This window comes from Ischnura elegans, chromosome 9, assembly GCF_921293095.1.
Source record: "Ischnura elegans chromosome 9, ioIscEleg1.1, whole genome shotgun sequence".
NCBI classification, from domain to species: Eukaryota; Metazoa; Arthropoda; class Insecta; order Odonata; family Coenagrionidae; genus Ischnura; species Ischnura elegans.
The window spans coordinates 56,096,661-56,113,136 of NC_060254.1; the positions used below are offsets into that span (position 1 = coordinate 56,096,661).

General features: G+C 38.4%; 1 protein-coding gene across 3 annotated transcripts in view; it reads right to left on the reverse strand.

The window, feature by feature from the left end:
- Nucleotides 1–16,476, reverse strand: part of LOC124166134 (sodium channel protein 60E-like) — a 240,638-nt gene that overhangs the window by 94,275 nt on the left and 129,887 nt on the right. For all 3 annotated transcript variants that reach the window (XM_046543793.1, XM_046543794.1, XM_046543791.1), the window contains 2 exons: nucleotides 3,349–3,569; nucleotides 2,189–2,567 (listed from right to left, as the gene is read on the reverse strand). In XM_046543793.1, coding sequence (XP_046399749.1) covers nucleotides 2,189–2,567; nucleotides 3,349–3,569 — 600 coding nt within the window. The remainder of the gene's footprint in view (nucleotides 1–2,188; nucleotides 2,568–3,348; nucleotides 3,570–16,476) is intronic.

Sequence of the window (16,476 nt, forward strand, 5' to 3'; positions counted from 1 at the left end):
CTCCATTAACTTCATTTCTAAAGGCCTGGTTACACGGTACATTAGAATGTACAAGAATCTGTACATTTTTCTGAATGGTTTTCTGAACAGATTCTTGTACATTCTCATGGACAAGATCCACGAGTAGGTGGTTACACGGTACATTTTTTCGGACATTTTTTCGTACATTTTTTATGCGCAACAAATTATTTCAACTTCATCTATAAACCAATGGGGAACATGCAAACTTTTTTAAAAGTACTAGAATAATAAGATCCTTACCTCAAATGTACTTGCCGAAAATTTCGCGGGTGAATAATGTTTTATAGCTGAGATATGAGTCTTTAAAAATAATCTTCATCGACTGTTTGAAAACACGTGACGGAGCGTGCGCGTGTTACATCACGGCCTGGAATCCACTGATGACAGACTGAGGAAGTGGAAAGAAAAACTGTCTATTTTGGGACTCAAACGCAAATTTGGCGAATATAATTGCTGCTTTAACGTCAAACTTCGGATTGTGAATATATTGGGTTGCCAAGGCGTTGTTGAAATAAATAAAGGCGATTGTTTGGGGGGCTATGGAAAGATTAAATTAAAATAAGTTGATTGCAGATTGTGATCTACGTTACACACCTACATCATTTGCTTAATGCAGTAAGTATATTGTAGCATGGACCTTCAATAGAAAAACGTGTGAAAACCATATAAATAGTGTATCCCATAAAACCCTATAAAGTGCCCCGACGCGTCTAGTACCTCTACTTACTCGCCGGAGAAGTTTTTTGCTTGTGTTCGAAGGGACAAAAATAAGAGTAATGAGTGGTTGATGATCCACAGAATGGAGCCAAATACATTATCTATATTGTCAATGGGATATCCTCAACGTAAGTACACTATTAAATCAGGGTTACCGCAGGATTTTATCAAGTTACTTATTTCACTTTGTAAACAACTCTATAAATGTACCTATCATTCTACCCATTGTAGGATCAAATTATAAGGAAAGTGGCTGTTTACGATAATAAATACTGAAAACGATTAAACCACGGTGAAAAATAAGGAATGTAATGGGCGGCCGGCCTCTCGTCACAAGGAGCCCCTAACAAGGAATATTCACAAAGTGTCTTTTGCCGATATCGTTAAAATTTTGTTGGATAGTAGTGTTCCATAATAAAAGCACATTTTCAAAATTTCTCGTGCCCTTAAGCCTTGTCATATAATAAACAGGACATAATAAAGGCAGTTGAATTTTAGATTTGAAAGCGAGTGTGTCGTGATTTCTCTCCATCCTTCTCCTGTGAATCGGCGCACGCTACAGGAATATACGAGAAATATGAGGCTTTTGGCAAGGTAAATTCAATATTTATTACTGCGATGCCCATAACGTTCGCTGCATGTCAACGCAACACCTAAAATTTCGACTCGCTTTGCAGTCGGTCTCGATTCAAAAACAGGAACTTGAGTAAATACAGCGTAAATAGTACTTGAATCTTATTTCTTTGCCTATCACATGCTTTTTATGACCTTTTAACGATCATTTGGATCTCAATCTTGGACAATTCTCGCGGTTCATACATTCAGCGCCTTTCCATCTGATACTTCATTTTACCCATCCCCTTTTCTTGTGTTCCATTCTTTCGCTACCCATATCTAATCAGTGAGATATCCAAGTCAAGCAAGATCATATCAAATCGAAATAACTATCGGGGCCGTACGTAAATAAAGAAGTCGCCTATACAAGCCAGATGAAATGAATGTGTCATTTTCGTATTCTGCCACCAGGTGACTCTGAGTTCAAATTGTATGATTGTCTGAATGAAATTAGAGCAGGCGTTCAGAAATTCATACATTCTTACATTTTGCGTGGTTACACGGTGCATTTTCGCGTTCATTCTGAGATTCAGACATTCTCACACTTTCTTGTACATTCTCATGTACCGTGTAACCAGGCCTTAACAGATCGCTAGCAATTACAGAGGTTAAGGAGTCTTCATGAAAGTCTTCCGGCGGTAAAACCCTCGCTATGGCGAGAGCCAACACCGAAAGGGTCTCGTAAAAACGAATTCTTTAACACGCTTATTATAGGGTCAATTGACAGTGCATCGGCTATCTCTCGTAATAGCGGGGGTGTCGCCATAGCCCGTACTCGCTTTAACGAGGTTCCACTGTACATCTTTTTTGATTTAAACCAAATTTCCCCACTTACTGGAGCCATATCTCGTGCGGAGACATGTAAGTCTTGTTGTTATTTTCATCAAGCGTGAGTGAGGGGTCGGCTCCGTCGAGGGCGCCATGTGGCGGCTGCAACAGGTAGAAAGGGTGGTGGTGGGGTGAAGGATGAACGCCGTGGTGAACGGGCAGTGGAGGAGGGGGCTGGTGGTGCTCTACGCCGCCCACCACACCCCCAGGGTGCGCTCCGAGCGATGGGTGTGCTGGAGGTCGCCTCACGCACTTGTTCCTCAACTCGCCCATGTACACTTGCAGCGCAAAGAGTGCAAACACCATGAGGCAGAAGATGGTGAGCGTCATTACCTCGGCGAGTTGCTTGAAAGAGTGGAGCAGTGCGTTGATGATAGTCTTAAGGCCTGCAAAAGAGGTGAACAGTGATGAGGTTTGCATATATTGGACATAAAATGAGGTGGCTGGGGAAATATATTCAACACATCAATTTATAAGTGATGATTTCTGTATCAATATTTTAACTCAATAGACTCACTCAAACAAATTATTAAAATGAATCATTCCAGAGCTTCACCAAATTAAACTACATTCATTAGAATCCTAATTTAAGGTTTTTCAGGGGGTATAAATTTTTAAACAATAAATGTGGAGTAACACAATATGAGGACCGGCCATTTTATAGACATTTTAGAGCCGGTAATGATTAGAATAGATTTCCATGAATAAAAAATATAATTTAAAGTCACTTAAATATGTCTTATGCAACAAAAAAGCTTTAATCACTTCAACATGCTCTTATCAAAGAAGGTCGCAAACACTTCAGAAAGCAACCAAAATAACTGAAGTAAAATTAAATGTGAAAAGCAATTTGAAGATGATATTTTCAGTGAACAATAATATTTATTAAATTCTTATTCTTAAAAAATTCTACTGTAGACTTGGTAAACATTTTTTATGAACTTGATGATGAGATAATTTAAAAATATTTTTAAGAATAGGCCATTTGAACAAAACCAATCTACATATTTGAATTTTATCCTTCCACAATGCTTTAACAAGGCTGGCATTACCTTTCCTTTGACTGCCACCTAAAAGAATCCCTCTCAAGACAACACATATTATCATCCTATAAATTTTGAAGCAGATCGCAATACTTGTATTCTAAACTTTAAACTTCAGGCTTACCTGGCATTATAGAAACAGTCTTGAGCGCTCTTAGAACTCGAAAAGTTCTCAGGCCGGCAAGGTTGCCCACTTCCATTCCTATGGTTACATAGCCAGATGTTATCACAATGAAGTCCAACCAGTTCCAGGGGTTCCGAAGGTATGTGTACTTGTTTAAAATAAAGCCTTTTGCCACAGATTTGATGGTCATCTCTGCGGTATAAATTGCGAGGAAAATGTACCTGCGAAGAAAAGGAGAATTTCTCAATAAATATATACTGCCACAGGAAATATTTTCACACAAAAAAAGACAACTTGCTGTTACCATTACCAATTATTAAAGAACTTAGTACGTGTAGTGCTTGTTTGTTACAAAACACGGGTGGAAAAGTTTTCTCAAACATTGATGATTACATGAAGTAACCACTTATATGAGTGCTACCTGAACTGTTATTCTGTTGAAATATATTAAGAGAGATATTTTAATGTTGATGGAGTATAAAAATAAGGCATTATTCTATTTAGCTTATGTTAAAAATGAATTTCCTCCCATAAAATTGTGGCATTTTTTAGTGCCCCCCCCCCCAGAAATTCTTCCGAATTCCACCGAACTTATCCCGCTAAGGACTTTTCGCGCTAAAATTTTTCGCGCAAAGGCCCTTCGACTCAAAGGCTCGGAATCTCTTGTCTCCGAAACTCTGCCTCCGAAATTCAGCCTCCGAACAAGCCATACCTGGAGAGCAAGTCTTATATAGGTAGTACAGCGGAGGAATACCTACTCCTTGGCAATCAAGGGGAAATGGGTGCTGAGGCACAAGTATGCAGTTTGGAGTGAGAAGTATCACCATAGTCCTATCACAACTCTCTTTCCCTCCAACACCTCACCCCTCTATGTCTCTCCCCTCCATGAATTCCAATGAATTTCCCAGTGATGTCTCCAACCCAGAAGATTGAGGGGAAAATTCCGGCCTGCGCGCTGTTCCCCCCCTCCTGCCCCGGCTGGGATGACTGATGCTTGGCGGAGCTGCCAGTCAACAGGGGCACTTTTTGGGGCAGATTCGCAGCTGATTGAACATCGCCCTTTTTACCCCTCCACTCCTTGGCAAAATCCCTCCCCTCCACCCTGACACATCTCAGAGTACGCAAGGTCTCTTTTTGCTCGGGCGCTCGTGGTAGACGGATGCCGTGACTGACATGGGTGATTTTAGCAAATTTATACAGCTTGTACTTAGTTTGGTAATGTTTCCTGTGGGATCATTAGTTATCATCGTTGTTTTCTGTAATAATTCTGATTTTGAATACTTCTACTTCTAATAGATATTGATTGAAAATAACTCGTAAATTTTTTTGACAATTGTTTCTTGAGTGCTGATTTCTTGTTTGTGGAGTCTTTCCCTGAACCAGCTTGTGACCGACGATTGGAGTTCCCTATGTCTGGGGCTTACGTGCACAATCTCCAAGATTTAACAATGTAACGCCACAAAATGTACGTCAAAAGTTGTCCATGGGTCTATGGATGGGCCTAGTGAGGTTTGCTGTTGTTTCCACCCATGTAATTCTTTTCCTCAATCAAATGTTTTCCCGGAATGGGTTCACCAATTATTTATTATTGTCACTTTTGATCACTTGGAGTCAAAACATTAAGGCTTACATTACATATTACATAGAGCTTTTTACTGATCTCCACTGCCTGTCTCTCCTCCCAACTTGTAGTTCCCTCTTCAATTCACTCAATGACCTTTCATCCTACCTAAAAATCCTTTTCTCTCCCATACCCTTCCTTCCTTACCCAACAACCTTCCTTCTAACGCCGTTTTTAATGCCCCTCCCCACTCAGTACTTGCTACATTCAAACCTTCTGTCTTCTCATTTAGAAGTTTGCAAAGCAAAATTTTGATAAGTTTGAAAAATAAAAAAATATTTTTTCTATTTATCAATCCATCTATTACTGATTCTGTTGCAAGATAATTAGAATGATATTTTGATTTTTAAAGAACTGAAACATGAGACCACTATACGATTTAGCACATATTATGCTAGCTTTTTGCAAAAAAAATCAAGGCACTTAACCCTTTAGCACATACGAGGGGGGGACCCAAAATTAACAGGACGGAAATTGCTTCACATGTAATTCTTATATTTTGGGCATCTCCCATTAGATGGGTGTTATTTCATCATTTCTGAGTCAGTATGCGCAGTCAGACATGGCTTTAGATGGTCATAGCGAGCCCCTGTGACAGTTTACATTCAAAGTCAGTTTTTTGATCTCTTCGATTTTTGAAATGGCTGATAATCGAGAACAGCATGAAGTGTTGAAAATTTGTTCTCTGCTCGGTAAAATATAGTCAGACATGGTTGATCTTTTGTCTACAGATGGTTGATTTTTTGCTTGTAAAGAACACACCTTCAAAAGAACTGAAGTGCACAAGTGATATTCAGAATTCAAATGCGGCAACATGTCGATTGAAGACATTCAATGCCCGAGCTGGCGTTCCAGGACCAGAACTGATGAAAATGTGAAAAAAAAATTGTGCTCTCATGCATGAGGATAAGAGTTATACTATTTTCCGAACTCCCTGAACAATCTGGTCTCTCTTTGAGTTCATTGCAGTGAATTTAAGCTAAAGATTAGCAAATGAAACAAATCGTGGCAAAATTCATCCCTATTTGCTGACTCCTGATTAAAATGCGAGACATGTTGCCACTTACCACAACTTGAGTTTTTGGTAAAAAATTGCATGACACTGATTTCTCAACCACCCTATTCACTAGATCTCACACCTTGAGATTTCCTTTTGTTCCCCCAGATGAAAATGGTGATGAAAAGGAAATGTTTTCATTACATTATGGAGGTGAAAATGGAATCGAAGGCGGTCCTGCAAGGAAACAATGAGTTCCAAAGATGTTTCGCACCGTGGAAAAATCATTTTAACCAATGTATCAGTTTAAATGGAGAGTACTTCGAAGGTGACTGGTGTTTTTTACAGAAATAATTAAATCTTGAATTAAAAAAAAAATTGTGTCCGGATATGTTTGGGTCCTCCTCGTAAGCTAATCATGCCATGAAACTTATGCCAAGTGGATCTCCGCTTCTCACAAAATCCACAGCCACATGTTTTGGCCTAGTGAGGTTTGCTGTTGTTTCCTTTCTTATTAACAATTCCTTCCTTCAATCAAATGTTCTACCTGAATGAGTCAATGAATCTGAATGCTAATGACAATACAAGTTCATGAAAAATAGGCGACTTTGGTATTTTTATTTTAAAGTTATAAGACAATCGCTAAATGATGAACATTTTATTTTTTGTCAATACTTACCTATTCCTTCTACCAACTGCATTCTTTAATTAATGACGATTTTGTGCCCAAGTGAAAACCCCATTTTCCTCCTCTTATTGCTTAGATGGAACCTCAGGGCCGTATTCTAGAGTGTGACTGAATCTAAAGTCTACCTAACTGATTCAGATCTCGCATCTAGCTGAGTTTGAGTTATAGTATGTATCTTGGACACAGAGTTCAACCCATTTGTTCTATGGAGTAATTACAGTAACGTTCAGAGGTGAGATTTACAAAATGATACATTTACCTATATAATTTCACCCACTCATGGTCTTCATTCTTTCAGTCACTCATGGCCTACTGCTCATCAAAAACTAGCATTACTGGAATACAATATCAGAGGTGGTAGGATTTTAAAGAGAAATATTTTGTTAAAAAACACGAGGAAGGAACTTTGCGAATCAATTTAAGTTGCGACTCAACTTATCAACTTCAGAGTAAAGTTTGTAGAGAATAGCTTAGGGTTCCAGTGAAGTCTCGCAACACCAATGTGGAAACAGAGTCAGGTTTCAGTCACGATAAAGACTCGAGTAATGACCTGGAATACAGTCCTCAGTCACTACTGATAGTCATCTCTTCCATTCAAATTTCCATGTCCTCCTTTATGACCAGCTACCAGCAATTACTGATGCGGCAATGGATATTCACTTATTTTAAATCACATTCATATGGAATAATCCAGAGGTCCTGAGAACCAGGATGTCTTATGCTAACACAGTGCAGGCTTATGACGGCATTTACAGATCTCACATTAAACACATGATACGAAGGGGCACTAACTTAGTACCTCTACTAACAACACTTATGTTAATTGCTTACTAAGAAAAGCTAATCGACATAATAAAAATGAATTGCTCTTTTAGTCTTGCTAAAACTTGAGAATGGTTGGACCTATCTGGCTAATTTTGGTTTAAAAATATTCATTGAAGACCAGGGAAGGTTTAAAATGTGAGAATATTATTCTGCAGGAACCATGAGACCCAAGAATGGGCCCTCACTAGTTTCCATGAGAAATACATGTTAAGTTTTTTATTAATGCCTGCGGAATTTTTTTCTATTGCATATTTAAATTAGCAATGGTTTTCAAGTATAGTTGAAAAATATAGCATTGCAAAGAAAATTAAATACACTCTAGATATACAAATTTCTTTAGTAAAGACATTAGTCTTCCCTCTGTACGAGAAATTCGTTAGAAAATCTGAAGTACATAATATACCTACCCGTAATCATACCATTGACCTCCACATTCCAAAACATCACACGCCTCATTCGAACAAATTTTTCATAGTAACTGCCTCACGAATATGGAACTCTCTCCCAGCCCAAATAAGAAGTATTACAAACATCAATAGATTTAAATATAGCACATATGGGTTTCTGAAAAATGCCTCCTTAACATCAAGTTGAATTTCTTTTGTTTATATTCATGTTTAGCCTAATTATTATTGTTACTGTTATTTTTATTGATACATATGTGAATAAATAGTTAACTTAATTTAGAATTGCGATAAATCACAGCGTTATCCTAATGTTATGGTTTCTTTAAAAAAATTGTTTGTTTTACATAATAGGGTGGTTTCCTATTATTTTTTTATTGTCTAAATCGAAAGATTATTACTCCCGGAGTACGTATTTCACGCTTTTAGATTTTTAAATGACGATATCTATTTTTCATGGTTGAATGAAAAGTGAAAATTTTGAAGAGCGCGAAAACGCAACGCGTAAGTAGGAATGATGGGAAAAAGTCCGTGTGACGCTTTTCTGGTTCCCCCTCCCACCTTGTGAGGTGACCTTGGGAGAGGCTCTGAGCGCTGATACCACACAGGATGCTAGTGGGTAGCTGAGTACCATGCTATCTGGTAGCGCTTGGCTTAAAAAAAGGTTTATTAATACCTTATCAAACGAAGAAAACTTTCCGACCTTAGCCAGTTTTAATAGGTTATTATTAAGACATGTTTCCCTGAGCTCTGTGCCTCTTGCATGCATTGGTAACCTCAGATGATGTACAACTCCTATCCTCTTTTGTAGAAACTAGGTCCCTGTGACGTCACGTGGAGTGGCATCGCATGGGTGCCAATCTGGCCTTTTTCAAATGAGGATAAAATTTGGCCCTTGCCATTCGTCTAAACCGGTATTTCTAAAACCAAATAATTTGTGTATTATGAATACACTAATGGTGGGTAACGAATCGCAATCAATGCCTTTCGTTTTATTCGATGAAGGAAACTACCCTATTATCATAATGAATTATCACCTTAAATTCTTGAAATTAGTCTGTTATATCTAAGTGCATTTATTTATTTTTTAAAATATTGCTTTGCTCATTTTTTTCATGCTCATGGCAATCTGCACTGGTTGCATTTGTCTGTAATTCTATTTATCATTTTCTTCTATTAATATACCAATGCTGAAAATGAAGAAAGCTATGGGTCATTCCATGTCAGTTCATCCAGGCATGACACCCACCGACTCGGATTTTGATGAAACTTGGCAATTTTCATCCTTCCATGTAGGAATGAAGCAGTGTAAAATATTTCTTGGCTATCTCTTATAGCTTTTTTTTCACGACCATTTGAAGTTTGGGTGAAACTGCAGTTTTTCAACGAATGCGGTCTCCAGAGGCACTTGTACCTCCAGAGGGAAATAATTTGTCTCAGCCATAGTTTTCATCCGATTCTTATGAAAATTTGCAGGTTTACTATAGAAGTCATGAGGATTCCAAAAACTAATTGAAAAATATCCTAAGGGATATTGGAAATTCTCTAAACTCATATGTTTCGTAAGATTTTAGAAAATTTTGCGTCAAAAACATCGTTCTATTAAACATCAAATTTTGACCTGAGGCAATATCTGAATCAAGCTAAATTATTTTTTCTAATATTCCTTAAGGTATGACTCTTTCACCCATCCTGCTTCCATACACTCCATGAACTCAACTATATAACCATTCTACTACATCTCTCTCAAGAAAGATAGTGTGATCATCATTACTGGTCATTAACCTGAAGATCGCTTTGACACAGCTCTCCTATGAACTTATCTTTCCACACCTATGTATTTCTTCTCTTTCACATCCATCTGTACCAATTCTATACGCTTAATTTGAGTTCTTTGTTTTCCATTTTTGCTATGGACTTTTTCATTAATCATTTTCCTTATCTGTCCATCATGTTTCAAGTTGTGGTCGATAAGATTGTTTCATTTTCTTATGAGAAATTCAATCATTCGTTATTCAGAAATTCAGAAATTTTTATGTAAAAAAAATCCCTTTTCACGACTCTGGTAGTCAGTGTTGGGTCCTCCTTCAAGTGCTTCTGTTAACTGTTTTCTATATCTAAGAAAATATTTACAACATAAATCTAGTACATAATAAGTTCAAAAATTGAAAAATTTTCTCCCGATAAGAAAAAATATTTTTGAAATAGAATATTTTAAGGAATTCATAGCACTTACCCATCATCGCTGGGGATAACTTGATTGTTGCTTTATAAAACACATCAAAATACAGGATACATGTCAATACAAGTTAACTCTCTCCATTTTGTATAGACAAAAAACTTCACGAATGTGTCTTACTTCATTAATGTTGCACAACTTATAAATCAACAATCACAATATATAGTCACTTTTGTATGTGCATCAGTTTGTGGTTAAATAGCTTAGTATCCAAGGTCTTCACTGAGGCCTATCTCTGAGAAACCTAATATTTCAGTTGACACTAGAGTTACATTTTTTTCCCAGTAGTGGTAATTCCAAGTTTTCCTTTAAAATCCAGCAGCCGCTGGTTCACACGTTCAATGTCTTTCTCCGAGAAATAATACATTCATCCTGAGCTTCTTGTGGTAGGAGTTTCCACATTACAAATGACATTATTTACAGGAACATGGCATATATCTTCTTTCTCTTTTGGCTGGTAAAATGATCTTGCAGGCCCATAAGGATGCAAGAATTTCACTTTTATATCACATTGATCAACATCCTTTGACATAACTAGCCTAAATAACCTGTGATTGTCATACAAGCAGGCCACAAAAGAATAAGTACAAATTTTTGTCATAATTTCTTCCCAACTTGGCTTTATCAAGAAATTGTGGACAGAACTGTACGTGGTATCAAAGCTAATTTTTTTTGTCGCAATAATGTTATTTGGAATTGGTATAAAAGAATGGTAGCTACGAGTACCTGGGATTGTTTTTGCATGGCACCAGCGAGTTTCTAATTGTTGCCGAATCATTGATAAATGTTCTTTTTTTAAAACGTACAATGAAATTTTATCTACTTTGTACTTGCAGAACTCAAACACCTTTTCAATGGAAGTCATTGTGCAACCCAGATTCCGCTGAAGGCTTTCTCTAGTAAGAATGTGCTTAACTGTTCTGCCTATCCCACCACAAGGAGATTTCCCATGACTAGTTGACAAAAATGACCAAGAAGCTTGCAAGTCAAGGTCCAGGTGATGATGGCACAGGTTTATAAAGTTTTTACAGTTCTTATATTGGCCAGCACAACCATCACTGAAATTTTGCACTTTCTTTACTTCAGGGAACTTTTCCTTTAAAAACTGAGTGACTATTTTTTGCGTTTCAAATACGAAAGCTACATCATGTTCTAGATCATCAGAAAATACACAAAAACTTGACACACAGAGATCTTTCTACAGCTTTCCACGAGTATAAATTACCGCTGGATGTAGGGAACAACCATCCTGATTCAGAGATGACCCTGAACCTCATCTTGTCACATAAAGGTAGTTTTCACTGAAATCCAGCAAAACAATGGCTTCATCTGGCTGTAGGTTATTTTTTTAGTTCTTATAGGTATCTCGCCTGTGGTTTGGCTATGAAGGAATGTGGGAGAAGTTTTTCCAGATTGTTCACCAGAATATTGATATATTCATCCAGAGTCACTGTTAACCTAATTTGTAGGGTTCGATCTGTTGTCACCCATGCACTGCATGTCACTTCATCTTCAGGGTCCCATTCCTCAAATTTACTTTTCAGATGTTCCTTCAGTCGTTTGTCAGACATACATTCTGAACAGTGCCGTAACATGCAACCCCTGTTATATTTGGAACATACCAAGTAATCAAATAGGTTGTTGTAGGTTTCCTCTATAGAGAATGCGTGGAGAAAAAGTGATGCATACTGATGGATAGTACAGACACATACAGAATGGGTTCCAGAGGAGCCTGCCAACACGCACCATTTAGGTCGCAACAGACAGAATTTTGAAAACCCTATTTTTACAAATGGGAATTCAAATTAAAAAGCTGCATACAGCTCATTTAGGTTACTTACTTAAAAGTAACCTCTTTTGCTTGTGGACATTTTTGGACACACTCACCTTGTCTTTCATTCCTGGCATAAGGCATGAATACTCGTCATTTTGGTACTAAGTCCACTGCAGTTTGTTCTATGTTTTTGCCCCTCCTAGGATCTGGTATGGCTATGATGCCTTTCATTCATAGAAGTTCCCTAGCTTGCCGAATTGTATATTCACTAACATTAAATTCGGTGGCTACTTTTTCCCTACTCCACGATGTCGGAGCTAGTGTTAGTAGCTGAATTATCTCTCCCCGAATGCCTGCTGTCACCAATTTTTCTTTTAGTAACCCAACTAGCACATCCATATCACTCGCTTTATCAAGAACTTCTGAATCATGCTCTGGAAGGAAATCTTTATCTGGTACTTTGCAAACCTTTTTGTTCAAACACACTCGTGAAGTTTTTTGTCAATACAAAATGGAGTTAATATATATGTCAATACAAAATGGAGTTACAATAAAGTTAACTTGTATTGACATGTATTCTGTATTTTGATGTGTTTTATAAAGCAACAATCAAGTTATCCCCAGCAATGATGGGTAAGTGCTATGAATTCCTTAAAATATTCTATTTCAAAAATATTTTTTCTTATCGGGAGAAAATTTTTCAATTTTTGAACTTATTATGTACTAGATTTATGTTGCAAATATTTTCTTAGATATAGAAAACAGTTAACAGAAGCACGTGAAGGAGGACCCAACACTGACTACCAGAGTCGTGAAAAGGGATTTTTTTTACATAAAAATTTCTGAATAACGAATGATTGAATTTCTGATAAGAAAATGAAACAATCTTATCGACCACAACTTGAAACATGATGGACAGATAAGGAAAATGATTAATGAAAAAGTCCATAGCAAAAATGGAAAACAAAGAACTCAAATTAAGCGTATAGAATTGGTACAGATGGATGTGAAAGAGAAGAAATACATAGGTGTGGAAAGATAAGTTCACAGGAGAGCTGTGTCAAAGCGATCTTCAGGTTAATGACCAGTAATGATGATCACACTATCTTTCTTGAGAGAGATGTAGTAGAATGGTTATATAGTTGAGTTCATGGAGTGTATGGAAGCAGGATGGGTGAAAGAGGGAAGGGTAAGGTTGGCGTGATGGGTGAGGAGAGAAAGTGGTACCTCAACGAGTGTGGTTGATCCCTGGCACAGAAAATGCACTAAAAGCCCAACTGCAGTCCTGCTGCAAGTCATTGAGCCTGATTGGGGTTGGAAGTAGGATGGAGGGAAGCCAATATTGACTTTGTAACTTCTTCAAATGAGGAGGCATAGATAGTGAAAGAGAGAGAGGGAAAGTCGTAAAAGGCGAATGAATTGTTGCAAGATGAGCAATTCCCATTCATTTGGATGAAAAGGCAGGTAGTGGATAGCCTGATACAAAAATTTGGACATCTTTGGCTGAAAATTCAACTCAGACAACAATCAAGGGAGAAAAGGCAATACAGTACATTTCTCCCCGAATGGAACTCATTGCTAAGCACAAACATCAATAAGGTGGTTCACTTGAGAGCAATGTATATTGATTGTCTTCAAATTGCAATGGTGACACAGTACATGACGAAAGGCCCAGCCAAACCAAATATAATATGCAGTTTGAGAAATTTGGAACATTGGATTTGAGGGCATACTTGGTTACACAAAATTAACAAATTAATGCATTAAATTGAGGGATATACAATAATGATTAAAAATACTGCTATAATGAACAGTATAAGCATTAAAATTAATGGTTAGCGAGCAGTTCCCACGAAGATCAATGAAGACTATAGCCATAAAACTAATATGGTTCATTGTATGTGCGGTTCATTTGGAGGTGGGGCAAGAGGCGTTAACTTGGAAGGGTATACTTGAGGTAAGGGAATATTTGAGGTAGGTTTGAACTTCTAACCCCCTCTCCACCACTGCTATAAGGCGTGTTCACAATATTCATGTACCCGCGCATATACACGAGGAAACATTCACCATCAAATTTGCAGCAAGTTAACACCCATAAAGGCACGAAAGCATGTCCAGGAAGTAACCCGTTCTAATTTCGAGCATCCATTCGAGCTTTTTCGCAGCCACGTACTTGCACAGGTAAATGAATCGTGTAAACATGGCTTTAAAGCTTAATAATTATTAGCATTGAGCTATGGCGCAGCAAAAACACCGAAAGCTAATTTACTACAGCACCACGAGGACAGAGCTTAAAATAGGCATTCACTATGAGGACTGAAGAAAATGTTTGAAGGGCGCTCGAGAATCTTCACTCGACTCGGCTACCGATACGATAGACCAGATACTTCACAGAGTATATTCACCTTTTCCGCAACATCATGGTGAGTACTTCCTCCCCTCTTTTCTCCTTGAATCAGGAACCAAGCCATGCCTACCATTTATTTGCCCTTACTTCTTTCCTAGGTCACGTGAAAATATGGATTCGAAGACTCCTGAATTCATTCAAGACCTCGCATTTCGGCAAGCTATTCCTCTGGGTGTAATGCGGTGATGCATATAACCGATATAACCCGTAGAGGTAGAATCATAGAGTAAGTATATACTTACTCTATGGTAGAATTCAAGAGCGTGCATACTGGCTGCGCAGTAGCATGTGGTTGGCCAACAGTGAAATCACGTGATGCAGATTATTTACGGGAGATTTGAATTCTCGTTGCCGTGGTTACGAGTGTTTCGCCACGCGCGCTGATGAATTTATTTCAATTAATTTCAAAGATAAATCTCATAAATAAAATAAGGTGATAAGTGAATTGTTTTAAACTCGCAAAGTGATTTAAGTAACGATGTCAACCGCTAAGTTAACATACCCTTGCATTTGAGATAAGTTTATACATTTACACATAACTTGCGATCAGCAACTTGCTTGAATCTGTGATATAAAAAGGCATCTACTAATCCATGAAATTTGCTGGTTTAAAAATATGAAATAAGAAATTATTACATGGATAGCTTAAAATTGAGCTGGTCCATACGATATGCACATAGTGACATTCCTGCATTAGGAGAAAAAAATCTCTACGCATTCTATGCTGGAATGCTTTGAGCCTCTGGCGTAACTATGAGGGGTATAGAACCCCTCCCAAAGTCTCCGAGAAAATATTTTTTTTTAATTAGAGGGCAGTGCAAATTTTATGGTACACTATAATGTTTTCCCTATTGTGATGATTTCCCGCGGAATTACGAGTGAAACCCAATTTTTAAGAACGAAAACGACGTAAAATGTATTTCCAGGCAAATAAATTTTCAAAAATTTTCCCCCAGACTTGCCTGGGGTGCGATGTGTCACACAATGAAAATTAATTTTAAAAATCCTATAGCCTCCCCCTTGCCCCTCTCTGGATCCGCCACTGAACTGTATGTACCTGACCGAAGCTTGCAGGTCGATACAATTACCATGAAAGTTAGAAACCAGGATGGATAGGAAGGTGTCCAAACAAGAAGTAACGAAAGTTACCGACATTCGAACATTTTCCACGCCTTCCGAATCTGCCGGCCGCGGTGACGGCTGGGTCCTTGCCGGTCACCCCGAAACTCGCGGGTTCCAGTCACGCCTGGGTTAGTTAAATATTCTTGCGGATATTTTGATCCTATGGTTGTTGATGGTTCTGGCCCTCGATGTTAAGGCATTTTAGCGCTGTTTTATGGGATTTGTTGTTCGATAAATAAATTTTTAACGCCATTGTTCTTTCCGCAGCCTCCCCAAAATCCGTACTTCGGAGAACCCACCTGTAGTACCGACCATAGTCAAGATGTGGCAACACTGCTGAAGTTACGAATCTACCGAAAATCGTAGAAATTTCCCTCCTCATAGGGCATTTTTCTTTTCTGTAGAAACAGTAAGTAATGGTTTCACTAGTAGTAGGGCCCACCCGCCTCTGTGACGGTGCGGGATTCCTCATCCCTTCCCTATCACTCCTATCCACTCCTTGGAGGCTACAAACCCTGCCCCGGGAGTGTAACGCCGCGATCCCGCCCTAGAATCTCGTTCCACGTGCTGAAGTAACGATTGGCAAAATACGCCTTGTTTTTTGAACATGCAAATGAGAGGGTCTGGTGATCTTTTCAATCCAGGGATGAAAAATTTCGCCAAACCGCTGAAGGTAAGCGCGCACTGACGCGAGAGCTTGGTTCGCGGGGGGTGAAAAATATACGGCGGTAAATGAGCCCGTGCACGCCGAGAGCGAAACCCCCGCGGCGGGACGCAGGACCGCAGCAAATAAATTTCGAGCAATTCTATCCACCGAGTCCCGCAGGTGAACGGAAGTCTCTCACTGATGACGAAAGAGTTGATAGAAGCAGTGAGTAGATATACCCTGCTCTATTAACTAGAGCATTCGCACTTCCGTAACGTTTAATCTTTCGTTAGGCGCAATATTGGAATAGGGTAGTTTCCTTCACCAAAGAAAATGAAAGGCATTGATTGCGATTCGCTACCCACTATTAGTGTATTCATAAAATACAAATTATTTGGTTTTAGA